The 27,880-nt window shown below is 39.6% G+C and overlaps 2 protein-coding genes across 3 annotated transcripts; one reads left to right on the top strand and one right to left on the bottom strand.

Annotated features, from left to right (window-relative positions):
* The first annotated feature begins 316 nt into the window (after nucleotides 1–316).
* Nucleotides 317–7,133, top strand: LOC117904719 ((-)-kolavenyl diphosphate synthase TPS14, chloroplastic-like). The gene is made up of 15 exons (XM_034817475.1): nucleotides 317–568; nucleotides 1,354–1,440; nucleotides 1,555–1,640; nucleotides 1,735–2,038; nucleotides 2,129–2,312; nucleotides 2,515–2,729; nucleotides 2,838–2,958; nucleotides 3,120–3,232; nucleotides 3,338–3,564; nucleotides 4,145–4,260; nucleotides 4,401–4,499; nucleotides 4,590–4,847; nucleotides 5,571–5,730; nucleotides 5,933–6,127; nucleotides 6,605–7,133. Exons 1-15 carry the CDS (start codon nucleotides 478–480, stop codon nucleotides 6,833–6,835), a joined length of 2,487 nt encoding a protein of 828 aa, XP_034673366.1. The 5' UTR covers nucleotides 317–477; the 3' UTR covers nucleotides 6,836–7,133.
* Nucleotides 7,134–7,903: 770 nt separating this feature from the next.
* LOC117904720 (N-terminal acetyltransferase B complex catalytic subunit NAA20) lies at nucleotides 7,904–27,210 on the bottom strand. Of its 2 annotated transcripts, XR_004649621.1 has the most exons (7): nucleotides 27,050–27,210; nucleotides 26,829–26,919; nucleotides 18,053–18,185; nucleotides 10,267–10,336; nucleotides 9,331–9,391; nucleotides 8,939–9,219; nucleotides 7,904–8,280 (listed from the first exon to the last, which is right to left on the bottom strand). XR_004649621.1 is itself a non-coding variant. In XM_034817476.1 (6 exons), exons 1-6 carry the CDS (start codon nucleotides 27,125–27,127, stop codon nucleotides 9,128–9,130), a joined length of 525 nt encoding a protein of 174 aa, XP_034673367.1. In that variant the 5' UTR covers nucleotides 27,128–27,210; the 3' UTR covers nucleotides 8,783–9,127. The 2 variants fall into 2 exon arrangements, 1 of the variants encoding a protein (XP_034673367.1); XM_034817476.1 differs by lacking the exon at nucleotides 7,904–8,280 and having other exon boundaries at nucleotides 8,783–9,219.
* Between the last annotated feature and the right edge of the window lie 670 nt (nucleotides 27,211–27,880).

A 27,880-nucleotide genomic window follows, 5' to 3' on the forward strand; every position in this document is an offset into this window, starting at 1 on the left:
ATTCCCCCACAAGGCATCCATTGTAACCTACAAAATTAGCCACCTGGCAGAACCCCACTTGAACACCACCTCCTCCAAAGCCCAAGTTCTTCACTGCCACCTGCACTGGAATTGATTTAAGGAAAAAGAGAGAGAGAGAGAGACCTGCTTCCATGTTATTCAGTCTCACCATCAAAACCAGTAGCGTAGAAAAAGGGAAAAAGGAAGGAAAAAAATAGTGGGAAAATTTGAGGAGGAAAAGGACAGGAGTACCCTCATTTCTAAATATATATATATATGGGGTTTTTGGATGATCCCATGCACTTGCAAGCGGGAATCTCTTGAGAAGTCCTTTCTGTCTGCTTCCTTCCCTCTCTCTTGTTTTAAATACACCACATTAGTCTAGACTCTCTACCATTTTCTCAAGCGGTACTACTTCTTTCTCAATCACTATTCAGTATTCACGGCTACCTTTAGTTTTTTGACGCAAAACAAAACATGTCTTCTCAATCCACTATTCTCTTCCGCGCTCTCTCTCCAAAGGGTCCCCTACCTTCTCCTTCCTCTTCGACACCCAAATATGCTGCTGGTACGTTCTTGTCTGTCTTCCGTATAAATCACCCAACCCCACTTGGGGAAAACACAAGATTTTTCATTTATTATATGTTTTATATATGTTTTCTGGGTGATGGTGGAATAGTCATTTTCTTTTGGTGTGTGAATAATGTTTGCTGGGTGATGAGGCTTTCGCTTGGATTTTGTTTGTTTTGATTAATTGCTGAGAATGAAATATTGGAGGTTCAGATCAGTTTCAGCATGGAGAAAGTGAAAGCGTTTTTTATTTTCATGGTTCTATGGAGTTTTCTGTTTTCATTCCCTTTGGTTTCTCAGCAACCAAACTGAGGACAAAACTTCACAGATTTTGTTTTTTTTTTTTTTTTGGGATTGTGCTCTGGGTTTTGGAAAAGCAAAATGCTAAGAATGCCAGATTCCTTAGAGATATATGTACTTCATTGTATTAGTCAGCTTTTTCTTCAGTGGAGATATCTCTTTTCTTTAGATTTCTAATCCTCTTCCACCTTCTGCTTTTCTGCTAACACAAACAGCCTTTTTCCCCGGGAAACGGTGTGAAAATGAGCCAGCTTTTTCAATCTCCTTAACGAGAATCTACTGCAATTTGTTCTGGTCAATGGCACTAGTGTAATTCACTCTTCTAACAAGGGTATATACTGATGATGATGATAAAAATAGACAATTTTCCTCCACTTTAATTTAATGCCTACGATTCTTTCTTGTTTGCAAATAATTAATTTATTTAACTTTACCAAAACATTAGGAAAGTGATAAAATAAAATAATTTTTTAAATTTTGTAGGTACTGGATGGTGGGTGGCTAAAGACAAAAGGGCTCACTTCAATTTAAGGAGAGAGTGCAAGGCCTTACCAAAACCCCAAACTCAAGGTATATATATTTCGAGTTTTTTTTTTTTTTGGGTCAAATTTTTGGAAATTTTGTTATGAATTTGAGAAGATCATTTGCACCCACCATGCATAAATTAATGATCTGTATCTGCAGAATACGTGGACGTATTTCAAAGTGGTCTGCCAGTGATAAAGTGGCATGAGATTGTGGAAGATGATATAGAAGAGGAAGCTCTCCAGGTGAAGATTGAATAGCTCCACAACTATGATTATGCATAATATATGCATCTACAACTAGGAACCTGAAATCTTTTGTGTTTGATGTGATGAGAAGGTTTATAGGTCAAATGAGATTAAGGAACGTGTGGATTCCATAAAATCGATACTGGGTTCAATGGAAGATGGAGAGATCAGCATATCGGCTTATGACACAGCCTGGGTGGCTCTCGCGCAGGACCTCAATGGAGGAGGGACTCCGCAATTCCCATCAAGCCTAGAGTGGATCGCCAACAATCAGCTCATGGACGGGTCATGGGGAGACGACTGCTTATTCTATGCTCACGACCGGATAATCAACACATTGGCGTGTGTGATCGCATTGAAATCGTGGAAAATTCATCCGAACAAGTGCGAGAAAGGTAAGGAAAAAGGAAGAATAAAAGCAACCGACTTTTGAGTTGTTCTAACATTGAGAATTAAAACGTGCCATCTCTGTCTTTGTAATATAGGGGTGTCATTCATCAAAGAAAACATAAGCAAGCTTGAAAAGGAGAAGGCTGAGCACATGCCTATAGGATTCGAAGTAGCTTTCCCTTCTCTCCTCGAGATAGCTCGGAACTTGGGCATCGAAGTACCCAATGATTCGCCCTTCTTGAAGGAGATCTACGCCCAGAGAAATCTGAAGCTCACAAAGTATGGTTTGATCACAACTCAAAACTTTGAGCTATGATGGTGTTGGCTACTTTCCAGAGTTGTGAATTGAAAAAAAAAAAAAAAAAAGATAAAAAAGAAAAGATGAAGTGAAAGTGACCTTATCTTCGTTGATTTTTAAAAGGATAGGTGCTTTAGTTATCTTTACAAGTATGTAATAATTATTATGTTGTGTGTGGGATAGGATACCATATGACATAATGCACATAGTGCCCACAACACTACTCCACAGCTTGGAAGGAATGGCAGGTCTAGACTGGGAAAAGCTTCTAAAACTACAGTGTCAAGATGGGTCATTTTTGTTTTCTCCATCGTCCACTGCCTATGCCCTCATGCAGACCCAAGATGAGAATTGCTTTAGATACCTAAACAAAGTGGTTGAGAGATTCAGTGGAGGAGGTAAAAGTTGCCCTTTATGCTTCCACAATCACCAGTTTTGCTTTCACTTTACACTTTACACATGTGCTTGTTTGCCTTGTAATTTTGCTTTCTTTTTCTGTCTTTTAGTCCCCAATGTTTACCCTGTCGACTTGTTTGAGCACATATGGGCTGTGGATCGGCTGCAGCGCCTTGGGATATCGCGGTATTTTGAGCCTGAGATTAAAGAATGCATCAATTATGTTGCCAGGTATAATGTATACACACATTGATTGTGATATTGTAGACTCATTTTAAAGCTATGAGGAACCTATGCAGAAAATATCTACATGGTTGGAAACGGTCATTTATCACGCAACCCCATCTGATAAAAATGAAGGTATTGATAAGTTTAAGCACTTTGAATTTCAGATATTGGAAAGAAAATGGAATCTGCTGGGCTAAAAACTCCGAAGTTCACGATATTGATGACACTGCTATGGGGTTTAGGCTCCTTAGGTTACATGGCCATGATGTTTCTGCTGGTAAGAAGTTTGGACTGAGCATGAATTTCCAGGACTAGTGCTGCTTTTGCATTATGTAATTAATATTGGTTATATATAATACTGTTTGATTGTTTCTTATAACAGATGTGTTCAAGTATTTTGAGAAAGGTGGTGAGTTCTTCTGCTTTGCTGGGCAGTCATCCCAGGCTGTGTCCGGGATGTTCAACCTCCACAGAGCTTCCCAGGTGCTGTTCCCTGGAGAAACCATTCTCGAGAATGCCAAGAAGTTCTCTTCCAAGTTTCTAAGGGAAAAACAAGCTTGTGACCAGCTCCTGGATAAGTGGATCATAATGAAGGATTTGCCTGGTGAGATAGGGTATGGCCCCCAAAATCTCGTCTAACTAATTTTTTTTTCCCTTTTTTCACTTATTAATTTCATGTTACCCCTTAACAAATAAATGAATAATAATGACCCAGTTGTCAGGCTTTGGCTCCCACCCCAATGGGATGTAGTCTTTCTATATAGTATATGGTATATACCACTACCCCCACAATAACATTTATTAAAGTAATATAAACTAATTTTTCTTTTTCTTTTTTTCTTTTTTTTTTTTTGGTTAACTTTTTGAGATGGGAACTTTAAATAATTAATCAAATAGTAGGTCTTGCAGCATTTGAAGGAAAGAATTGAATGAAATATCTCCCTACCAACAGCAAAATAAAGCAGGTAATTTGTGGACCATATCATCCGTGAATTGAGTGGTCCATGAACAATCTAATTTTTCTGCCCTTTTCTGTCAAACACAGCAATTCTACCAACTGAATGGCTTGAATTCTCCTCATCCTACAGCATCTGGGTCAGCCTTTAAAAAAAAGAGTCTGTAAAGTCCTTTTGTAAGTGTCTTTTTCTATCAAATCCTAACAATAAAATTCAATAATATGATGTAACAGATAGGGTATGCGCTGGATGTTCCATGGTATGCAAGCTTGCCTCGTGTGGAGACCAGAATTTATATTGAACAGTACGGTGGAAAAGATGATGTATGGATTGGCAAGACCCTTTACAGGTACTTCCTATGCTTCCACTTGTCATAATGATTATACCCTTTTCAAATTACAAGGTTCTTTTACTAACATTTTTAATGGTAATTTTTCATTTTTCCATTGAATTCATGTTGATTTTACTTTTGATTTTGATTCATCTCAGGATGCCTTATGTAAACAATAATGATTATCTTGAGCTTGCAAAACTGGACTTCAATAACTGCCAAGCCCTGCATCAGCTTGAATGGGACAGCATTCAACAGTAAGTAACCCAAAAAAAAACATCCCCCATCACTTCAATCTCTATTATATTATAAGGTCATATTTACATTAACAATGTCATAATCTATAGGTGGTACACACAATGCCATCTTGGGGAGTTTGGGGTTAGCAGAAAAGCCTCTCTCTTGGCTTATTTTCTAGCAGCAGCCTGCATATTTGAGCCTGAAAGGTCAATTGAGAGGCTTGCTTGGGCGAAAACAGCCATCTTGGTCTTGGCGGTCCGGTCGTATTTCAGCAAGGAAACATGTATTAAGCAGAGGAGAGCCTTCCTTCTTAAATTTGGATACAGCCCAAGTGGAGGAGACTACATGAAGAAGATCAATGGAAGGTAAATTTTCCAATTGTTTTGGTTGCTCCAAAGAATACTTCAAATGCTTTCAGCTAATTTGTCTTTTTCCCTTTTTAATGGTTTCTACTATATATTGATAGGTTCTCCATCTTGGCTATGGCTATGGCTATGGCTGTCCAATGTCTTTATTCATGTCTACATATTCTCATACTCTTCCAACCCTGTCATTCTCAAGGGTGTCTCGATCAGTAGGCACACAGCCTTATTTGTTGTCCATCTCAGTATAAGTTTTGACTTCTTGCAAACCCACCTCAATAATCAAAGCCCGCATTCCCATATATATCCACTAGTAAATTTGCTATTTGGGTGGAGTTACAGTATATATCTTTCTCACCACCATGCATGCCTACTCATTTTTGTCCTCAACAAACTCCATATCAATCATTGATTAATATTTGGGAACCATTAATTGAAATTTAGCTTTGATTCATATATTTTTCCATATTTTATAACTTAGTCTAAAATGTAAAATCAAAATCAAAATCATAATTTTCAAAGCTTTAAACTTTTTTTTGACTTTTTAGTCAAAGACCGTATTAGTAGGATTGTTTTTAAATCCATTTTTTTTTTTATAAATTACACTTTATATTTAGTTGATATTTTAAAAGATTTACAAATATGCATAAATGTTTAATTTAAATTTAATTAAATCATAATGCAAAATTACAAAATCCAGTGGCATCTGATTTCTGTTGGTTGCAGGGGCTCTGACTTGAACATGACTGCAAAGAGGCCTGTGGGATTCCTTAAGAACAAGAGCGGAGAGGAACTTGTCGGACTCTTACTCGGAACCTTAAATCAACTCTCATTGGATACACTGGTGGCTCATGGCAGAGACATACGACACATCTTACGTCAAACTGTGAGTTTTCCCTCTTTTGGGGTCCTAGAAAAATACACTTATTATATTGAGAAATTAAATCAATACAAAAATATAAGAGAATTTATCATGAGATTTGTAATTTTTTTTTATAAAAAAAATAAAATTATTTGAAGAATGGAAAATTGTTGAAATAAATTATTAGGCATCACCCCCCTGAGCTTATGTATCTGAAATGTGACAGTGGGAGATGTGGCTGATGAAACATTTGGATGAAGGAGATGGGTACCGAGGAGAGGCAGAGCTCCTGGTGCGGACCATAAATCTCTGTGCTGGTCGGTCTCTCTCAGAGGAGTTGTTGGCTCATCCTCAGTACAGGCGTCTCTCTCAACTCACTAACAGAATCTGCAATGATCTTGGTCTCTTTACATTGCACAAGGTTAGATTTTTAGATTTTGATCTCTAATGCTTTTAGAAAACGCTTTTAGAACACAAAATAATCCATCTTTAATGAAATTTAAAAAACATTTTTTTTAAATTGTCTTTGATAATATTTTTAATAAAAATGCATCTAAAAAAACGCTTTGATAGACAGTATTTTAAATAAATCAAATATCATTTTAAAATTTTTAAGGAAAAAAAATCATGGATACTAGAGTGGGAAATGACAAAAGTGTACCATGTGGGATATGGGAGGAGGGCCGAGATTCCATGGAGAAAAAGCTAAGACAAATGGACACATCCTCATCAGACCACAACTTTTGTCATTTGAAAATATCTTAAGATTTGACCATGAAGTGAAGTGGCTGTCCGTACAACTTCATCATTAGGAAAGGGGAGGGGGGCCCTAACCTTAGTGCTTCTAATCTTCGATTAATATTCCTAACTTCATCTCTATTTTTTTAATTTTATTCAGGGTCACAATGGCACCTATAATCCAGAAAATGGCAGCCCTATGAGCCATAGGGTAGAGTCAGACATGCAAGAACTTACGAAGATAGTGCTGGAACACTACCCTGATGGCATCAACCCAGAAATCAAGAGGACTTTTGAGATGGTGGGCAAGAGTTTCTACTATGCTGCCTACTGTGGACCTGCAACCATCAGTGCTCATATTGCTAAAGTCCTCTTTGAGAGAGCAGGCTGATTTCTCCCTACAGATATGGAGATGAGTAGAAGAAGGTGGTGATGGGCTAATGTACACATTGTACAAATGAAAGAAATAAACATAAGCTTCCCTTCAGTCTTAGGGTAGTGTCAGAGAGTTGATGTAAAGTCTTTTTTTCTATCCAGTCAAAGATGCTAGCTCTAAGAAACCAACAAAAAGAAGAGGAGAGAAAGATATGCTCCATATGATAAATTTTCAAGGGTTTTTCAAGTTAATTATGACTGACCCACCCACAATAATGAATCAGGAGAGGTAATTGTTTTCACTTTTTGATAAACTATCATTATATAAGGGGCGTGGCTTATTGGTTTCAAATTCAAACTCAAACAATATGAGAGTAAGAGGTCTAAAAGTTAAGAAGAGCACCCTTCACTAATTGAAAAGCTTGGATCTCCTAGCAATAATAGTGTGCTTCTATAAAATGGTGATTCATTGATCGAGAGTTTTTATAAAAAATGGTGATTTTGACCTTGAAAAGTGTTTAGCATTTGAGAAGTTCTTCAAAGCATAAGCAGACTAGCAATAATAGAAGAAATAAAGTAAGCACATTCGGGTGGATTGAGAAATAGTGTGCTGAATCTTTTGAGCTTGTTGGAGTAATGGTTTCCCTCTACGAAAATGGCAGACAATGCCATCACGCTAAGATATTTGGCATGACATTTCAGGGGAGAAAACAAATAGCGTGCTTCTATCCTCAACAATTCAAGTGGAGAGAATTCATTCACCCAACCCACAACCTCACGCTTAGATGTTTGGCATGACATTTCAGGGAAGAAAACAAATCCCACGTATTCCCCACTTCTGATTATTCTTCCCATCATAAGTGCCCTAGAACTGGGTTTATTTATGCTATCATGAGATTGTGGCAGTGAACAATGAGGACATCCCTACAGATTTCTATAGGGAGGGTGAAGTAATGTTGATTGCCTAAATCAAAAACTTGAGAACCCAGAAGTCTAAAAGCAAGATGACCCACATACACACACAGGAGAGGTGCAATAGCTAAGGGGAAATTTTGAAATTATGAAAAGGGAGTATGTACAAATGGAGTGGAAACCAATTTGTTTTGATGGGAATGACAGATAAGAGAAAGCAGAAAGCAGAAAGTAGAAAGAGATTCAAGCTCAAATGGAAAAGAAAAGGGGAAAAAAGAAAAAGAAAAAGAATAAAAAAGCCCTAGAAATGAGGAATGAGCACAAAAGCAAATGGGTGTCTCTGTTTGGACCCGAGCCGATTCTGGTCTTGCTGCCCCAATCTCCATCACTCCTTTTAGGTCTGGATGTTTGGTCGAAACCGTCGACTGGGCCGAGCTCACGTGTTGCCCCTCATCCTTCATCCGCCTTTGTTGCAGAAGCCGACACGCAGATAACATTGGGGCCCACCATTTTGGTTGGGGTGGGTAGGCCCTTTCCCTCAGGCCCATTCTGCAAAGATTTCATGGTTTTAGGATCCATTGCAGCATAAAGTGCAACAGAAATCTATTTGCATTCTTGTTGTTTGGACCATAGCCTACTTTCAGCCTGTTGGGAGGAAAAGAATGGAAGCTGTCTTCAAGCTTTTGGGGAATATTTTTCAAAAGTAAATCTATGTTCTACAATCTCTTTATCAAACTTCACCAATAAATATTGTGCTTTCAAGCCTATAGCCTGTGGACCACATTAAACCCCAGTTGCAGCCCACTGCATGGTCTGTGAGCCCCCTCCAACTTAGGAATTTTACCTAATAATAGTAACCCAAACCCAACTTTTGGATGCTTTAGAAATGCAACAGATGTGGAATTTCAGAGGAGATTAAAATCTAAAGTTGGGTTACTTAGATTTTCCTAAACATGGCAAGGCAAAACTATGAACTTATTGTTAAAGATGGGAGGTAGGGCAGGAATCAGCACTCAATTATCTTGTTCAATAGGAAACTGTCAACATCAAATAATCCAGAAATCAGAAAAGATTATGATAGGATAGTGCGCACTGTGGAAATGAGAAAGTGGGAAGCTGTTACAGACTTTGAAAAAAGAGAAACTAGGGTTCTATAAAGCAAGATGACGAGATGACATAAGGTTGCTTTTGAAAAAACACAACTTACTTGTTCCGGTTGTAATGCAGAAGTATTCCGCTAAGTTGTCATTAGTAGTCCTAGATGTTCATCTCTCATATTCAACATGCCTGAAATTCTAAAACCAGTCTATGCCTAACTTCAGCATCTCAAAAGACAACAACATGATGATGCATTTCCATCAAATTCAGTTAGGCAGAAGTTCTGAAGAAAGCAGGTTTAGTCGTACTCCAATTCATCTGGAGTAATTGGCCTCTTGAGGGGGATGATAGACTTCTTTTGGACGTCCCGAGATAGTGCTTTCCTCATATCTGAAAGGGATCACAGAGTAGTGGCAGGTGAAAGGGATTGTTAACTATAAAGCAAAATAGCAAATTAGCAAATTAGCACATTAGTAAGTATTGTCAAATTTAGATGCTCACCTAATCCATCTTCCTCCCCAGAGTAATAACGCAGAACCCTTCTATAGATTACATACCCAAGCTGAGTGAAAAAGAAATCAAAGAGCATAGTTACGGATATTGACATGAAGAAACTTTCCCTCACTATTTCCAGAAGAGTCCTAATAACAATTCATCTTTGATACTTTATGACCTTAAGCATGCACATTTCAACAGTACATAAAGGTTGAATAGGTAGCCTGCCTAGTAAAAAACATTATGGCAGATTTTTTGTAATCTTGCTTCATTGGCGAACAAGTCCATGTCAAAAAATATTGTCAAAACATGCCCCACTTCTATTTTCCTTAGCTAAGTCAAATAGTACATTGTCAATATCTGCATAGAGAAGGCCTCCATTAGCTAGTGGGTAGAGAGATACCATTCATATATGAAAGGACCTGTGCATTCCCTCAAATCACAAATTTCAATTCTGAGTTCAGAAGTGCAGGACCTAATAGACTAGTGAACAATTTAAAGGATCAGTCAGCTCACAAGCATAATAAAGGTCTAGCAAAAGTATCTTCAAAGATTGTTTCTGGCTACTCCTCTGTCTCCATTCAAGGAGGCTCGATTAGGCATTTCACAACCATAGCCAACCTAGCCGCAGCTTAGGTAGGGACAAGCCTTTTGCTAGTGTGCAATTATTATAGTCATCACTGAGAATTTTTTGCTACAAATATCCTGGGTCTATTCGATTACAACCAGTTTACTATGTCAATATGGATATACAGAAATGCTAGGCATGGTGTATCAAGAGCAATACAGTCTGGAAAATGTTTTTTCTACAGTATTACTCTTTATGAAAAGAAAGAAAGGAAAGGATGAAACACCGAAGTAGTAGTAGAGAATAAAATACAGTTACACATTCCAATAATAATCATCTGAGCAGGGTAGAAAAAACACTGAGAAAACTATTACCTTTTCATACATCTTTATTGCTGGTGTATTTGATGCTCTAACAAAAAGGTCCACAAAATAAGCCTTATCTCTGCAGAAGAAGGCCCATCTTAGCAATCAAAGCTGAGAGCAAAAATATCCACAAAAAAGAAAAAGAAAAAAAAAAAAAACCAACAACAACAACACGCTAAGTCTATATGATAACCGACCATGCTAATAATTGTTATTCTGCCTTGGTGAAGAGAGTAATTTTTAAAACTCACATTTCAAAAATGACAAAATGGATTCAAGAATCACAAAGAGCACTATTAAGAAGCCATTGTTGATGTCAGCATGCCAATCAACATGAACTAACTAAACTGTAACTTGGAAGAGAGAGGGCTAAGCACTACAGCATTAGTTCATGCTTCACAAATCTACAAATTTTAGTAGAGTTTGCAGCGGGAGTTGAACAATTTTAATTTTAAGCCTTAATATGTGCTTGGTGACAATTTTGGATGTGCTGCAACTGAAGCATAAGTCAACCACATTCTCTATCAATTATTCCTCCACTTTGTTGAAAATGGGTCTACTATCATAGAAAACAAGAAAAGAGCACAAAGTAAATGCACTATGGAGAGAAAAGTGGAATAAGACACCCATATAATCCTCAAACAAAAAATAGCGATATTGTTCAAAGTTCTTTTCTACTGTCTAAACTCATTTTTAAAGAATCATATAGCCTGGCACTGAATTGTCATGCCTGTGGACCTCTACCATAATCCAAGCTAGCAGAAAAATAGAGAGAGAAATGAAAGAGATAAGGAACCGCAGCCAGAACAATGGCTGCTTTTAAAATGCTTCCAGTGATAATTTCAAATGAGTGACATGATTAGTAATAAAGCAGCCAAAACAATTCGGGCTATAGACTTTCCTAGGAAAAGAGCAATTTGAGCACACCTTAAGTGTAGATTTCCTTGGTCGAATTTCCAAAGATAAGGCACCTATAAATAAGGTGCTAAAGTTAAATAGTCATCAGGCTCCAACCAAAAAGACACCCTATATTCTCTATAAAGTATTAGAAATTAATAGGGATATCTATAGTAGAGTTCCATATCAATGCAGCAGGGCAACAAACTAATACAGAACTTTACAAGTTCCGCAGCATGCGGCAGTTGTGACGTCACAACTCTAGTATAACATGTCAGATATGTAGCTCATTAAACTTATTTTAATGCAGACTTTAGGATGAGAACAAGAGGATAAATAACCACCACTGTAAAAGATTCATATGGATACTAACATTAAACATAAAAACCACAAAAATTTTAAAAAATAAAATAAAAATGATATTGCCACTTCAAATGGGCTGCTTAAGCAAGGATGGCTATGTGAGGAAACAAACCCCATTTTCTACAGTAAAGGTGGAACCAAAATATTCAAGAAAGCCATATGAAGGTTATAAAAAAATATATATACACATTAGTTCTAATAAGATAGTATGATTCTCTTGGAACAGACTTCGTAACTTTTATGTTCTTAGCAATGTAGCAATGGTAACCCTTGGACCAAAGTAAAAAAAAACCCTCTGTTTCTCCCCCTGAACCCTAACTCTCTCACTCTCTCAACCCTCTTAATGTCGTCTGCCAAGGAACCATGCCAGCTTAACATGTTATCTTTCATGGAAAAAGGGATCATCCAAACTACTTCGAATAAAGAGAATAAGAGAAGCCAAAGAATCTTTGCTTTGGTGCAATGAAGTAGAATATGATTTAGGGAGGACCTATTAGCTTATTTGGAGTGTGAATAAAACTGGAGAATTGAGATGCCGATATCTTCCCCTGGGGGTAAGTGTTGGTTTGGTGTTGAGTTGAAGACGTTTGAGATTGGCATAGAGGAGTTCAAAGGAAAAGTGCGTGGGAAGATCTGTGAAAGAGGTCCCAAGTTCTCTTCATGGATTAGATTCGGAGGGAAAGGGTTGTCTCTGCTGCTACAAGGGGTTGAGTCATGTTGTGGGCTAAAGGAGAGAGTTCCTTTCAGGAAGTTTTGGTCGGAAATATATAGAGACTACAGTTTGGAACTCCGTAGTAATAGAGCAGGGAGATTCTTGTTTTGTGTTGTAAGAGTTACGGAGAACAAAAGATTCTCCTTGGCTTTTCCTGAAGGAAGTGGGCTTGTTGGAAGCTGGAAAATCCTCACTAGCAAACTAAGAAGTTTGGGAGTCTCTCCCCTTCAGTGGAAAGGAGCTCTGTCGGAAAACCCCATGCCATCTCAAGCTTCGCCTAGCAAAAGTGAGGAAAAAAATATTCAACTAGACAAAGACACATCAGCTCTTTGGGATTGCTCCACGCCTCGTGATGTCGTCTGGCTAGAAATTGAGAAAGAAATAATCGATAGAAATGAGGAGCTGCTGGGCAGGTGTCTTGTGGGCATATGGGAGGGAGACTCTGGCCGCCTCCCTGACCTCGTTTCCTTCAGGTCGTGGGCAAAAAACTCTTGGTTTTTGGAAGGGAACCTTTGGCTGTCAAACGTAAGAGAAAATTTTTTGCTTCTGGAGTTTGAATTTGCAAATGAAGCAGAGAGGGTGTCTAAATTAGGGGCGAGAAGCTTCAGAGGAAGAAGCTTCTGCCTAGAAAAATGGAAGCCATCTGTTGGATGTCTTGAGGGAGATGGCGGGGGAGCGCGCCTTGTGTGGGTCAGAATTTTGGGCCTCCCTCTGCATCTTTGGGGAAGAAGCCTCTTCAAGAGGTTTGGAGACTCTTGCAGGAGATTCGTGGTTGTGGATGAAAACACAGCCAAGCGCCGGAATCTCAAGTGGGCCAGAGTCCTCATCGAAACCAAAGATTGGCAGCATCCAAGCTCGCTGCAGGTGGTAGCTGGTCTCTCTTGTTTCGCTCTGCAACTCTGGTGGGAAGAAGAGCCTTGCATCTCCACTGTGCTCCCCTTCCACAGGCTCAGTGCAAGGAAGCTCAGGGAAGACGAGGTGGCCCATTCACGCGCTGAGGGGAGTGTGGGCACCTTGCCCTCTTCCTCAGCCTCTCCACAGCCTGAAAAGCTGCCCCCGTTGGTCTTGGGGAGTGGTGCCTCTACATCGAACAAGACCGTTGTAGTTGTTTTCCTTTCCTAAGCCTACAAAGTGGAGATGGGCTAGTGTCTGGATGCTAAGGCCCAATCGGGCTTGGCCTGTGTTAAAACCTCCGGGCCTGGGCTGGGGAAGGCCCACGTTTCCACCAAACTGGGGAACCCCTTTAAGCCTATCGTCCCTACTCCTTCCAACGACTTAGGGCAAGGAAGCCTTAGTTGCTCGCCGTGTCTAAGGAAAGGAATCCCTGCACCGACTCCCGCCACTGCTGAGACCCCTTAGATGGAAGCGTCGTCACCTGTAGCCGAGACTCCCCCCCCTCCCTTCCCTGTTGAAGCCCACAATTCTCAAGGTAAGCTTTCTTTACCTCCGATCTCCTCGAGAAGGGAGTCATCTTCTTCTTCTATTCCATTCTGGGATACAGGGTTTGAGAGGGAAAGGGGATCCTTCTCTGGTCTTGTGGAATCAACACCAAGGGAGGTGGAAGCGTCGCCAAATCCCCTATCCATGATGCTCAGAGATGGGTCGACAGTGGTTCTGACTGAAGCCCCGAATCTTGATATGGAAAAAAATGTGGCAAAGCAGAGAGATCTGTCTTTTGTTCCCCCTTGCGAAGAAGGATGGTCGGAAGAGGAGCTTTCCAAACTATTTCACTTTAGTAAAGTCTTGGGAATGTCTGTCGAAGGGCATGAAGTCGAAATTCTGGCCTTGCTTAAGAAACTGAAGCTAAGGACTAGAAGTAGCACCCTTTGCAAGAGACGGAAGAAGAAAAAATCTTGCACTACCCGTTTCGAAAGAGAGTTAAAAAGATTAGAATGCTCAGTTAGCTATGAGGAGACATTAAGGATAACTAAAAAATCCGGTCAGTGCTCCTGGGAATTGATTCCAGTTGATTAATGAAAATTAAAATCCTCTATTGGAATGTTCGAGAGCTTAATGATATCGAGAAAAGAAAGTTGATCAAGGGTGTGATGAGGAATCAGAAACCAGATTTGGTATGCCTTTTGGAGACGAAGGTGAAAGAAATGTCTCTGCAAATAGTTAAAAGTGTGGGAGTAGGAAGATTTCTTAATTGGGCTTCAGTGGATGCTAGGGGTGCGGCAGGTCCTTCTCTTTTGGGATAATAGAGTCTTGGAGAAATTGGAGGTAGAAAGCGGGGGGTACTCCATCTCTGTTCGTTTCAGAAACTGCGTTGATGGCTTCTCTTGGATTTTCTCTGGAGTGTACGGGTCAGTGATTGGTAGCAAGAAGGAAGATTTTTGGGAGGAGCTAGGAGCCATCCGTGGCCTTTGGGAGGACCCTTGGTGCATCATAGGGGACTTTAACGCTGTAAGATTCCTAGAGGAAATAAGGAATGCCCCTAGACTCATAGCTGAAATGAGGAGATTTTCAGAGGTGATTGGGGAGTTGGAACTGAGGGATTTTCCTCTGACTGGAGGTCCTTTCACTTGGATAGGGGGTTTAAATTCTCAAGCTGCCTCTAGATTGGACCGCTTCCTGATTTCGGACCAATGGGAGGACCACTTTTCTGCCATCACACAATCTGCTCTTAGCCGTCTGGTTTCTAATCACAGTCCCATAGTCCTAGAAGCTGGAGGCTTCTCTTCAAGCAAAAGCCCCTTCCGTTTTGAAAATATGTGGCTGAAAATTGATGGCTTCAAAGACCTAGTAAGAAGCCGGTGGAATGGTTATTTTGTTGAAGGCTATAGCAACCACTGCATTGCTGAGAAACCCAAAGCGCTAAAGAAAGATTTGAAGAATTGAAACAAAGAGGTGGTAGGCAATGTCTCTTTCAATAAAGCAGAGGCCTTCTCCCGCCTGCAGCGTTGGAAGGCCAAGGAGAATGAGAACTCTCTTACTCCTAGAGAAGTGGAGGCTAAAAAACTGGCTCTTGAGGACTATAAGAAATGGGCTCTTTTGGAAGAAACTTCTTGGAGACAGAAGTCAAGAGAGATCTGGTTAAGAAAAGGTGATAAAAATACCAAGTACTTCCACAAAATAGCCAATGCTAGGGCAAGGAGGAACTTCCTGTTTAAAATTAGAGTGAATGAGGTGTCTCTCTCTTCTATTGATGAAATCAAAGAAGGAGTTTGCAGAGCCTACCAATCCCTTCTCTCAGAATCAGGGGATTGGAGGCCTAGTATTAACGGCCTTAACTTCAAGGAGCTGGGGGAAGGCTTGGCCAACAGCCTAGAAGTTATGTTTTTTGAGGAAGAAATTTTTGCAGTCTTGAGCAGCTGCTGCGGTGACAAAGCCCCAGGTTCGGACGGCCTCACAATGGTCTTTTGGTTGTTTTGTTGGGATGTTGTTAAATCAAAGATTTTGGGACTCTTTAGGGAGTTCTACCTCCATGGAACCTTCCAGAGAAACTTAAATTCCACGTTCCTTGTGCTCATTCCTAAAAAAGAGGGAGCCGAAGACCTAAGAGATTTCAGACCAATAAGCCTGGTAGGGAGTGTGTACAAAGTCCTTGCTAATAGGCTGAAATTAGTGATAGAGGAGGTGATTTCTGATTCTCAGCAAGCTTTCGTCCAAATGAGACAAATTCTAGACACTGTTCTAATTGCTAGCGAGGCCCTTGATTCTAGATTAAAAGACAACACACCGGGCCTCCTTCTTAAGATGGATATTGAGAAGGCTTTTGACCATGTAATTTGGGACTTTCTTATGGATGTGATGTCTAAGATGGGATTTGGGCATAGATGGATTAATTGGATGAAATGGTGCTGCTCTACGGCTTCCTTCTCGATCCTCATTAATGGGAGCCCTTCGGGCTTCTTTCGTAGCTCTAGGGGATTGAGACAGGGAGACCCTCTTTCCCCCTATCTTTTTCTTTTTGCCATGGAAGCTCTTAACCAGCTGTTGTCAAGTGCAAGAAATGGGGGCTTTATTTCCAGTTTCAAAGTGGGGGGAAAAGGAAGAAAGGGGCTGATCGTGTCCCATCTCTTGTTTGTCGATGACACCTTGATTTTTTGTGACGCCGATGCAAAATAGTTACAATATCTTAACTGGACTTTCATGTGGTTTGAGGCGATTTCAGGATTAAAAGTTAATCTGAGCAAAACTGAGGCCATCCCAGTAGGGGAAGGCTTTCTTATGGAGACTCTTGTCTCGGTCTTGGGATGTAAGATTGGGAATTTACCTACCTCCTACCTGGGTCTTCCCCATCCACTAGGATATGGGATGTAGTGGAAGAAAGATTCAGGAAAAGGTTGTCTCTTTGGAAAAGGCAATACCTCTCCAAAGGTGGCCGACTTACCTTGTTAAAAAACACCCTCTCTAGCCTCCCAACCTACTTTCTCTCTCTTTGTGATTCCAAAGAAAGTGTGTGCAAGGCTTGAAAAGATCCAAAGGGATTTCTTATGGGGCGGAGGTGCCTTAGAGAATAGACCTCACTTGGTGAGTTGGAAGGTTATTTGCGCTACTAAAAAGAATGGAGGTCTGGGCATTCGCAGTCTAGCTATCCTTAGCAAGGCCCTACTTGGGAAGTGGTTGTGGAGATTTACTAACGAGAATGAGTCCCTATGGAAGCAAATTATCTCTAGAAAGTACGACCTTCAAAAGGGGGGATGGTGCTCCAAAGGTGTAAGAAACCGTTATGGGGTGGGGGTTTAGAAGGCCATCAAAAATGGTTGGGAGAACTTTTGAACTCACTCCCGCTTCATCGTAGGGGATGGCACTAGAGTGAAGTTTTGGAAGGACTTGTGGTGTGAAAATCAATCTCTAAAAGATGTTTTCCCCATCTTGTTTAATCTAACCGTCAACAAAGAAGGTTGGATTGTTGAGGCTTGGGAGGAGGACGGAGTTAGGGGTAGCTGGGGGTTTCGTTTCAATAGACACCTAAATGATTGGGAGGTGGGGGAAGTTGAAAGCTTGTTAAGCAAGCTTCATCCTTTGACTATTAGAAGAGGTGTGGATGACTTGCTCTGGTGGAAAGAGAACAAGAATGGGACCTTTGCAGTCAAGTCTTTTTATAGCTCACTCTCAAGAGGCATTAGACCTCCCTTCTCAGCTAGAATTATTTGGACGCCTTGGGTTCCAATTAGGGCTAGCTTCTTTGGTTGGGAGGCAGCTTGGAGCAGGCTGCTCACCATTGACCACCTGAAGAGATTTGGATGGAGCATCCCCAACAGATGCTATCTATGTAAAAATGAGGAGGAAACCACAGATCATCTTCTTTTGTTTTGTGAGAAGGCCAGAATATTATGACTTCTGATCTTCTCCCTTTTTGGGGTGCAATGGGTGATGCACTCCTCTGTGAGAAGGAACCTCTTGGGATGGCATGGTTCCTTTGTGGGCAAGAAAAGGGAGAAAGCTTGGAGAGCTGCCCCTCCTCTGCTTGACGTGGACCATTTGGAAAGAAAGGAATAGGAGGGTCTTCAATGATGTTGAGAGGAATGACCAAGAAATTAAATCCTTTTTTTTGTACACTTTTGTGAATTGGGTTAGGGTGTATATAGAGGAATACATTTTCTCTTTGATAGATTTTGTAGACTGGTTAGCTACCAAGTAAGGGTTAGGCTTGTTTGCCTTTTTGTCTTTTGCACTTATGTATCCTGGTATACTCCGTGTATACTCTTTCTTTAGCCTCTTTGGCTTTTAATGAAATTTCCTTTACCTATCAAAAAAAAAAATGTAGCAATGGTAAATGAAATTTTGGTAATATGATAGGCAAATAAAGATCTAATCAGAGCACATCCATGTCTGGAGACAGCCGCTAGAAAAAGATGTTAGTGTTCCTCTTACATCTTGTCACTGATATCTTCTAGCAGGTTCATCAGTTTTTTGGCTAATTGCTGCCTACGATACTCTGGAGCGACAGTTACTGCAGTTACATGACCATGCCAAGATTCACCTTGCCCTTCAACTTTCCCCATAACTGCAGACATATGAATTGCATTACACCAATAGTCTTTCATCAATTAACTAGAACATTGCTAAATTAAACTAAAAAGATGGAATCCAAAAAGAGCAGCAGCAAGCAAGGACATCCACTATTGTTCTCATAATGTTTTTAACAGGAAACTGAAAGTAATACTAATAAAGGAAAAGATACAAGATACATGGGAGATCTTTCAAGAAAAAAAAAAATTCACATTTTTCTTTTTCTTTTTTTCTTCGTTTTTTAACAATCTGAAGTAAAGAAGGTTCAATCCCAGTATAGAGAAAAAATCCAGAGAGTAACCCAACTAAGGCAAGAAAGGGAAAGAAACTAGGCTTTGAAACTAAATGCTCACACAAAAAGAAACTGGTTAGCCAAAGTGAAAGTGAATGGCAGTTAGTATACCGAGGAAAATGAGATAAAAGCTAGTGTGGTTGTGGCATTTCAGAATCTCTTATCCGAGGAAAGGGGTTGGAGACCCAGTCTAGATGGTTTGGCCTTTTAGGGTTTAGATAATCGTGAGGCGGAAAGGTTGGAGGTTCCTTTCTTGGAAAAAGAGATATTCGCTGCTCTCTCTGATTTGGACAAGGACAAAGCACCAGGTCTGGATGGGTACACTATGGCATTTTGACTTTTTAGTTGGGAGCTTGTGAAGGAGGAGGTGATGAGTTTTTTTATGGAGTTCCATGAGGGGGGTAGATTCATGAAGTCACTAAATGCTACTTTTCTGGTTCTTGTTCCAAAGAAAGGTGGTGCTGAAGACTTGAGTTTAGGCCAATCAGCCTAGTGGGCAGCCTCTACAAGTTGCTGGCTAATAAACTTAAGAAGGTAATGGGTAAAATGGTCACGGAGTCCCAAAACACTTTTGTGGAGGGTAGATAGATTTTAGATGCAATTTTGATCACTAATGAGGGCATAGACTCAAGGTTGAAAAGCAATGAAGGTTGCAAGCTTGACATTGAGAAAGCATACAATCATGTCAATTGGTATTTCTTGATTTCGATGCTAAGGAAGATGGGCTTTGGGGAGAGATAGACTAAATGGGTAGAATGGTGTATCTCAACAGCGAAGTTCTTCATTCTAATAAACAGATTCCCAACCGGTTTTTTTCAAAGCTTGAGGAGATTAAGACAAGGAGATCCCTTCTCTCTTTATTTATTTGTGATTGCCATGGAGGTATTCAGTTATCCCTTGAAAAGGTCGAAGAATGGTGGCTATTTGTCTGGGTGGAGGGTGAGAGGCAAGGGTGGTGTTGGGATTCAGGTCTCTTACTTATTATTTGTTGATGATACTCGTGTTCTCTGAGAACACGAAACATGAACAAGAGGAATGCACAAGAATACATGGGAGGCATCAGTCAGGCGCATGTGGTGTCAACGTCGCATAAGAATGCACTTATCAAAAAAATACTCTCGTGTTCTGTGAGGCGTCACAGGACCAGATGACTTTTCTGAGTTGGTTTCTTATGTGGTTCAAGGCTTGTTCTGGTTAGAGAATCAACTCAAAAAAAAGTGAGCTAATTTCTGTGGGGAGGGTGGACATTATTAATGACTTGGCTTTAGAGTTGAGGTGTAAGGTAGGCGGTCTCCCTTCCCGTTACTTGGGTCTTCCTTTGGGGGCTCCTTTCAAATCTATGGTAGTTTGGGATGGGGTTGAAGAGAGATTTCACAAAAGGTTAACCATGTGGAAAAGACAGTATATCTTGAAAGAAGGGAGGCTCACTTTAATTCATAGTACTTTTTCTAGTATGCTCATCTATTTCATGTCTCTTTTTTGCATGCCAAGACTTGTGAGGTTGAGGTTGGAGAAAATTCAGAGGGATTTCCTTTGGGGTGATAGAGCTCTTGTGTAGAAACCACATCTAGTAAGGTGGAAGACAATCCGTTCGAAGAAAAAGAAGATTGGCTCAGGTGTGAGGTGCCTCTCTGTGATGAACAAAGCCATCTTGTGCAAGTGGAATTGGCATTTTGCCAATGAAAGTGAGGCTCTTTGGAAGCAAGTCATTAGTCAAAAGTATGGAGAAGATGTTGGAGGATGGCATTCCTATGAGGTGAGAGAGAGGTATGGTGTTAGGTTGTGGAAAGCCATAAGAAAGGAGTGAGATCTTTTGAGCAATAGTTTGTCTTTCCAAGTGGGAAATGGTTAGAGAGTGAGATTTTGGAGGGATAAGTGGTGTGGTGATGAGTCACTTTGTGATGAGTCACTTTGTGATTCATTCCCTTCCTTATTAGCCCTATCCTTGTCTAAGGAAGTTTGGGTTGCAGAGGTTTAGAGCCCCGAAGGTGAAAGGAGTGGTTGGACCTCTTGGTTCTTTAGGCCTTTAATGATTAGGAAATGAAAAGAGTGAAGTGCTTTTTGTTGAGGCTCCAAACAACAAGGCTACATAGGAATGTGGATGACAGGGTGATTTGGACAGCCTTGAAGAGTGGGAACTTTTCGGTCAAATCTCTCTATTTTGTTTTAAAGCCTAGCAACCGTCTTTTGTTCCCTAATAGCGTCATTTGGAGATCTCATGCACCTCCTATGGTGGCTTTCTTCACTTGGGAGGCGACTTGGGAGAAAGTCTTGATTTTGGATCAGGTCCAAAGAAAGGGGTTTTCTTTGGCTAACAAATGTTTTCTTTGTCACTCCAAATAAGAAATTGTCGATCATATTCTTTTTCACTATGCAAAATTGCGGGTTATTTGGCAATTGTTTTTTTTCTCTCTTTTAAGGTATCTTGGGTTCTCTCCTACTCAGTTAAAGAGACTCTCCTTGGGTGGCATGGGTCCTTTGTGGGTAAAGTCCATAAAAAAGGCTTGGTAGGTAGCCCCCTTGTGCATTTTTTGATCAGTATGGAAGGAAAAGAACTTTTTTTTTTTTTTTTTTGATAGGTAAAGAAATTTCATTAAGAGCCAAAAGACTAGAAAAAAAGTATACACGAAGTATACCAAAAACAAAGAAGCAAAAAACAAAAGGACAAAACAAGTCTGACCTTTACTTGGTGGCTAGCTAGTCTATAAAATCTATCAAAGACAAAGTGTGTTCCTCTATATACACCCTAGCCCAATTCACAAAAGTGTACAAAAAAATGGATTTAATATCTTGATCGTTCCTCTCCATATCATTGAAGGCCCTCCTATTCCTTTCTTTCCAGATAGTCCACATCAGGCAGAGGGGGGCAGTTCTCCAAGCTTTCTCTCTTTTTTTGCCCACAAAAGATCCATGCCAACCCAGGAGGTTTCTTTTCACAGAGGAGTGCATCACCCATTGCACCCCAAAAAAGGGAGAAGATCAAAAGCCATAACATTCTGGCCTTCTCACAAAACAGAAGAAGGTGATCTATGGTTTCCTCCTTATATTTACACAAAAAGCACCTATTGGGGATGCTCCAGCCAAATCTCTTCAGGCGGTCCGTGGTGAGCAGCCTGCGCCAAGCCGCCTCCCAACCAAAGAAGCTAGCCCTAATTGGAACCCAAGGCGTCCAAATAGTTCTAGCCGGGAAAGGGGGCTTGGTGCCCCTTGAGAATGAGCAATAAAAAGACTTAATAGAAAAGATCTCATTCTTGTTCTCTTTCCACCGGAACAAGTCATCCACACCTCTTCTAATGGTCAAGGGATGAAGCGTGCTTAATAAGCTTTCAACTTCTCCCACCCTCGCGGGAAGTGAGAGAGGCTCATGGTTTGGGTTTGTGGAAAGGAATTAGGGCGGATTGGAAGTTGGTGAGTGATAGGATGGCTTTCATAGTTGGTAATGGGAGAAGGGTGAGCTTCTGGAGGGATAGATGGTGTGGGGAGTCTCCTCTGTGTATGACCTTCCCCTCTCTTTTTGCTTTGACGGTTGAGAAGGAAGCGTGGGTGGTAGATATATGGGATCCCTTGGCTGAGGGGGGATGGGGGGGTTGGAACCCCTGTTTTTTAAGAGCGTTCAATGACTGGGAGGTTGAGGAGGCGGAAAGATTTATGGAGAGGATTCAGAGTAAAAGAGTTATTGAGGATGTGCAGGATACGGTATCCTGGACTGAAACCAAGAGCGGTAAATTCTCGGTCAAGTCTCTATACATAGCTCTTGAAGCGGGTGGTTCATCTTTGTTTCCTTCAAGCTTTATTTGGAATGCGAATGTGCAGCCCAAGATTAGTTTCTTCGCATGGGAGGCCACGTGAGGCAAAGCCTTAACATTGGATCTAGTCCAAAAAAGATGATGGGCCTTGGCGAATAGATGTTTTATGTGTCTTGAGAAAGAGGAGACCATAAACCACCTTCTTCTTCATTGTTCCAGGACGAGGGCGTTATGGGATCTTCTCTTTGCCTTATTTGGGGTGTCTTGGGTTTTGCCCTTTTCAGTTAGAGAGACCCTTCTAAGTTGGAATGGTTTTTTCATGGGCAAAAATCGCAAGAAGGTGTAGAGAGCTGATCCTCTTCATATTTTTTGGACGGTTTGGAAGGAGAGGAATAGATTGGCTTTCAAGGATGAATCGGTGTCAATTCAGAGATTGAAACACTCTTTTATTCTTACTTTATGGGCTGAGGCTAAGTTGTTCATAGACGATTATCCTCTAACTATAGCTAACTTTATTGATTGGTTGGGTTCTAAGTAGGCTTGTGGCAATAGGTTTTTTGTCTTTTGGCCTTTGATGGCGGGTGTATAGGTTTTGTATACTTAGAGTCGCTATTTTAGCGTCTCTCTCCTTTTTTTTAATGAAATTCATTTACTTATCAAAAATAAAATAAAATAAAAAATTAAGGTGTTTATTAAAACGAAGCCCCCAGCTACCTCCACCTTCGTCTTCCTCCCAAGCCTCAGCAACCCATCCTTCTCTATTGACGAAGAGATTAAACAAGATGGGGAAAGCTTCTTCCAGAGATTGATTTCCACACCACAAGTCTTTTCAAAACTTCACTCTGGTGCCATCCCCAATGATAAAGCGGGAATGAGAACGAAATTTCTCCCAACCTTTTCTGATGGCCTTCCAGACCCCCACCCCATAACGGTCTCTTACACCTTTGGAGCACCATCCTCCCTCTTAAAGGTCATACTTACTAAAGATAATTTGCTTCCATAGGGACTCATTCTCATTAGCGAATCTCCACACCATTTCCTAAGAAGGACCTCACACCCACAACAAACATTATGCCAGCATCTGACCCAACCATCATCCCCCACAACAAAGCCCAAAAAGTCTATAAAGATCTCCCAAACCTTTCTAATAGGTTTTCTCACACACTCGCCCACAAAGCCATAAATGACCATGACCACCTACCCTCCAATTCTCCATGTTTATACACCTTAACTTTTCTCTAACAATACTAGCTCTCCTGTGAACCATCACAACCACTTATCAAATAAAGCTTTTGTTGAGAAGAGTCATCCTCTGTTTTAGAAAAACACAGCAAAGACCACTTGACCAAATGAGAAAGCTGGTCATTCCCAGCTCCTCCATATAGAAAATCTCCCTATAGCTCCTCCAACCTCACTTGAACTGGAGGTGGCCTAATAAACTCAAATGGTAATCCAAACACAACTGAGTCCACAAACAGTTATTATTAGGCATTTCTCAAACAGCTCATTCACTGAGTTCTAGACTGCTCTAAGTTTATATGGAGCTACCAATAGCAGACCCCAGATGTGAAAATGGGTGCATCCATCCTTAAACCCAAGCAACTAGGCAAGAAACCATTGTCACCCACCGCTCATTCACTGAGTTCTAGACTGCTCTAAGTTTATATGGAGCAACCAATAGCAGACCCTAGATGTGAAAATGGGTGCATCCGTACCTTAAACCCAAGCAACTATGCAAGAAACCATTGTCACCCACCACTTTCATAAAAGTTGGCCTTCAACCTCACAATAAATGCAAAATAAAGGTGCATGCATCTAAAGTATAACAACCATACTCCATTCTCACAAAATTCTAATTCGAATTTAGTTTGCAAGAATCTAAACCTTTTTTCTCCGGATGAGCAAGGTTTATAGTTCAAAATTCAAATAAGACAATATAACTTCAGACTCTTGTTCACTGTAAGGAGGATCTTAAAATTAATTATTTGATCAGTAGAAGAACAGAGATTCCTACTAGATCTTGCATGTCCAAAATCAACAATGGGAATTCCACCAGCTTCTCATGTAGTTTTCTCTCGTTTTTTCTTTTTTGAAAAAACACCAAAAAAAAGGCTGTAATCTCAGGTACATGCAAAGGATATGAATGGCATCTATAATAGAGGAAAGAAGAGAAAAGAAAAATGCAATAGAACATAACCTCTACACAACCTATTTACGAAATCCAAAAAGGAGACTCCTATCTGCATAGATTCAAAACATCAATACAAACAAATTGTATCAGAATTTCTCTTAACTTTAATCCCAAAAGCTCTTCCCAATGGGAGATTCTTTTATTGTCTTATTTCCATATGCACCAAGCAAAATTATGGGGACAACCCTCCACCACTCCTAGTCCTGATAAACTTACCATGCCAGCTGGAAAACACCTCTTTCACAAATCTTGGCAGATTTCATGCAACTCCTAAAAGTAGACAAAACCATCCACTAAAGGTATTGTGTTCATAGACAATGCATCCTAAAATGATTGGAATTTTTTTAATCCTTTCTGCACATGCAGCAGCAACAACAATTTACAAAATCTCTCCCTCTTCTCATAACTTGATTGATTTTTAACATCTGTCTGCACAGTACTGCCATATAAAGAACAGACTTTTGAAACATCAAGAGAGCCCCAAATCTCTTTATTTGAGAATTAACTTTTCTAGCCACCAAAACTTGAAGTATGGCTTAAGTGTAAAATTTCAATTTTTGGTCAGAATCCAAGATATGCATCTGCCCTCTCCCAGTGTAAACCTCCATTCTATGAATCTAGTCCAAGAAATAGTCCACCACTGCCAAATTCCATGTTTCCATGGAGAACCTCAGCTTCAAGCCTTCAAGTGTGCCCTGTTTCTAGCCAACATGGGCATTTTACATTTTTGGCATACTTATTTTTTGCATTTCTCTTCATATACAGGAAGAACTGTTTTAATGGTGTCTAACCACACCAAACATCTTGCCAAAAATTTAACCTCCACACATCCCAAACTTCCTAAAATATGAACTTTGCAAAGTTTTCCACCCTCCCCCAATAAAGCCTGCTTTTCCATGAGAACCTCTTAATTTTTCAGGTTGCTAACCAGACCAACCAACCCATCTCTCCCTACCTTATGACACTTACCACATTCTTCCACAACTATCCTTCTCCATAGCAAACCTCCACAAGTATTTTTCTAACAATGCCTTACTCATCTCTTCTTAGCTCCCAACACCTTGTGTGCCATCTCCTTTTCAGAAGCGCACACCAATCCCACCCCCCACGCAACCAAAAAAAAAAACAATAAATAAATAGGAAAAAAGACAAAAAATCACTGGGAAATTTTTTTATTTTCATCATCACCAAGCCCTGAATGACAAAAGAAAACATGAAACAAGTCAAAAAAAAAAAACTAGACAACATGCTTATAATTAGCCTTATATTCCTATTTGATGAATACTACCTTTTCCAACTCACTACCCTTCTCCCCTACCTCTCCACTGCTATGTCCAAGAGCCTTTGCTTTTCCCTTTAGAGATTTTTCAAGATGAATAACACGATGTTGTTAATTCCATTCCCTTGAGTGTTTCAGCTTGGTTAGCAGAAACATACTGGTACCAGATTAATCCATTGTTGCATTACTAGTTTACTGCTATGTGTATATGTACCTGCAACAAAACTCCTAGAAAGAGAAAAAGGAAGGATGTTCTATTTCAAGTTTACTGCAATACGTGTATGTAGCATCTGCATTTAACTCATCCGAAGAAAAAAATGGACTATGAAACTCATTTAGAAGTAAGAATGTGCCAATAGCATGTTGGCTTAAAATCATGCTTCATTTCATTTCATTGAATTTTGCTAACTTGAACCTATCAGAGATTCAGATTTTTGAGGAGTAGAAAGCTTACCTTTCCCTTCCCTGACTCTAGAATACCATGCAATGAGCCTAACAAGAATGGCAAATTTTGCCGCCCTTGGGCAGCAGCATGGATGATATCAAATATGATGATTTTGCCCTCTTAAAAATGTACTCTGGGGGCTTCTGCTTGAATCCAATCTCTATGAAAATGCTCTATAATTTAAATCCCCATGAGCCAAATACATCGATTTTGGGCTAAATCACCATAATTCCCAAAACAACCCAAAGGAATGAAACCAAACACAGAACAAGTTGAAAGATCTATTCATTTTCTACCAAACACAAACAGCATTGATAACAACTTCAGTGCCGTCCTCAGAAATCGTTGTTTTGAAAAAAAAAAAAAAAAACAATTAGCCAGGCTGCAAAGGCTTGAAACACAGCAAAGGGGAACAAAAGGTTCCAGCGTAGAAATGTCAAATTTGAATTCAAACCCATATAGATAATTGTATTCCGGAATCAAATCGCAGGAGGAAAAAAAAAAAAAGCAACAACGGCAACAACAACGACCTTTTTCATAACCAGTATAACAAAATAGACAATACGATTCCATATACAAATGACAATCAATTAAAGAAACCAATATTCTAAATGTAAACCACGAATTCCAATATAAAAAAAAAAAAAAACAAATGGAGAATAGAAAGAGGAAGGAGAAAACATACTGTAGCCCATAATTCGATTTCCGGGACCCTCGGCAACGTGAAAATAATCAGGCCATCTAGCCAAGTAGGTCATGTAGAAAGACATATTGAACTGTGCGCATATTCAAACAAGCACGTTTAAAAAAAAAAAAAAAAGAACCAGCTTAATATCAATCCATTAGCCCTTCATTCAGAGAGAAACCAGATTGAAAACAGAAAAAATGAGAACGGGAGAAACTCACAGTTTCAGTGAGATGGTCGAGATTTACAGATGCGAAGGAGAGGAGGTCGTTGCAGCAGAATCTGCGAATTGTCGTCATCTTCCTTCGTCTCGGATTCTCGCAGATGGGAAAAGAGAATGGTTCTGTCCTATGCCCTGGAGCGCGTATTTTTGGACCGAACCGGTCTAGCGTGCGAGCCTCCGGTTCAGTCGGGTGCACATATTAAATGATATATATAAGTATTATTTTATAATATATTTTATATATGCCAATCGAGTAATATAAAAAATGAAAAAATAGATGAAAATAATAAATTTATGATATATAAGATAAGTGTATCTCTCATCTCAGATTATAATTGTTGATAAATTAGAGGTTGGTGAATCTATCGATTCTCTTCGTGTTCGAATGTCGTGAATACTTAAATTAATATATTATAAAGTTAAGATATGTATTTTTTTTGTGACAATATACGAAGTCCTACAATAATTAACATATTTTATATAAAAAATAAATAAATAAAGTATTAAATAACATATCTTAGTTTATTTTATTATACATATTAAATATTTTATATTTGTTTAAAATAAAATTTAGAGTATGTTTCAATATTTGTTTTTTAAAAAATATGAACTTCTGTGAGGTTTAGAAATTGTTTAATAATCTAAAATTTAGTAAATAACTATTTTTATTTGTTAATGTAGATTCAAATATTTAAAATTTATAAATAAAAAATTTGATATTATATTATTCAATATACAAAAAAAAAAAAACATATATATTAAACAATAAATATAATAAGAAAAATATTTTTTTAATCAAATTATTTATTTTATAAAATAATGAATATAA

Source organism: Vitis riparia, chromosome 17 (assembly GCF_004353265.1).
Source record: "Vitis riparia cultivar Riparia Gloire de Montpellier isolate 1030 chromosome 17, EGFV_Vit.rip_1.0, whole genome shotgun sequence".
Taxonomy (NCBI): Eukaryota; Viridiplantae; Streptophyta; class Magnoliopsida; order Vitales; family Vitaceae; genus Vitis; species Vitis riparia.

Coding starts and splice junctions, on each gene's coding strand:
- LOC117904720 (XM_034817476.1), bottom strand. CDS start 27,127: ATGACGACAATTCGCAGATTCTGCTGCAACGACCTCCTCTCCTTCGCA. Junction 9,392..10,266: donor CAATAAAGATGTATGAAAAG/GTAATAGTTTTC, acceptor TTTTTCACTCAG/CTTGGGTATGTAATCTATAG. Junction 9,220..9,330: donor TGGGGAGGAAGATGGATTAG/GTGAGCATCTAA, acceptor GATCCCTTTCAG/ATATGAGGAAAGCACTATCT.
- LOC117904719 (XM_034817475.1), top strand. CDS start 478: ATGTCTTCTCAATCCACTATTCTCTTCCGCGCTCTCTCTCCAAAGGGT. Junction 2,959..3,119: donor TGCATCAATTATGTTGCCAG/GTATAATGTATA, acceptor TTTGAATTTCAG/ATATTGGAAAGAAAATGGAA. Junction 5,731..5,932: donor GACACATCTTACGTCAAACT/GTGAGTTTTCCC, acceptor GAAATGTGACAG/TGGGAGATGTGGCTGATGAA.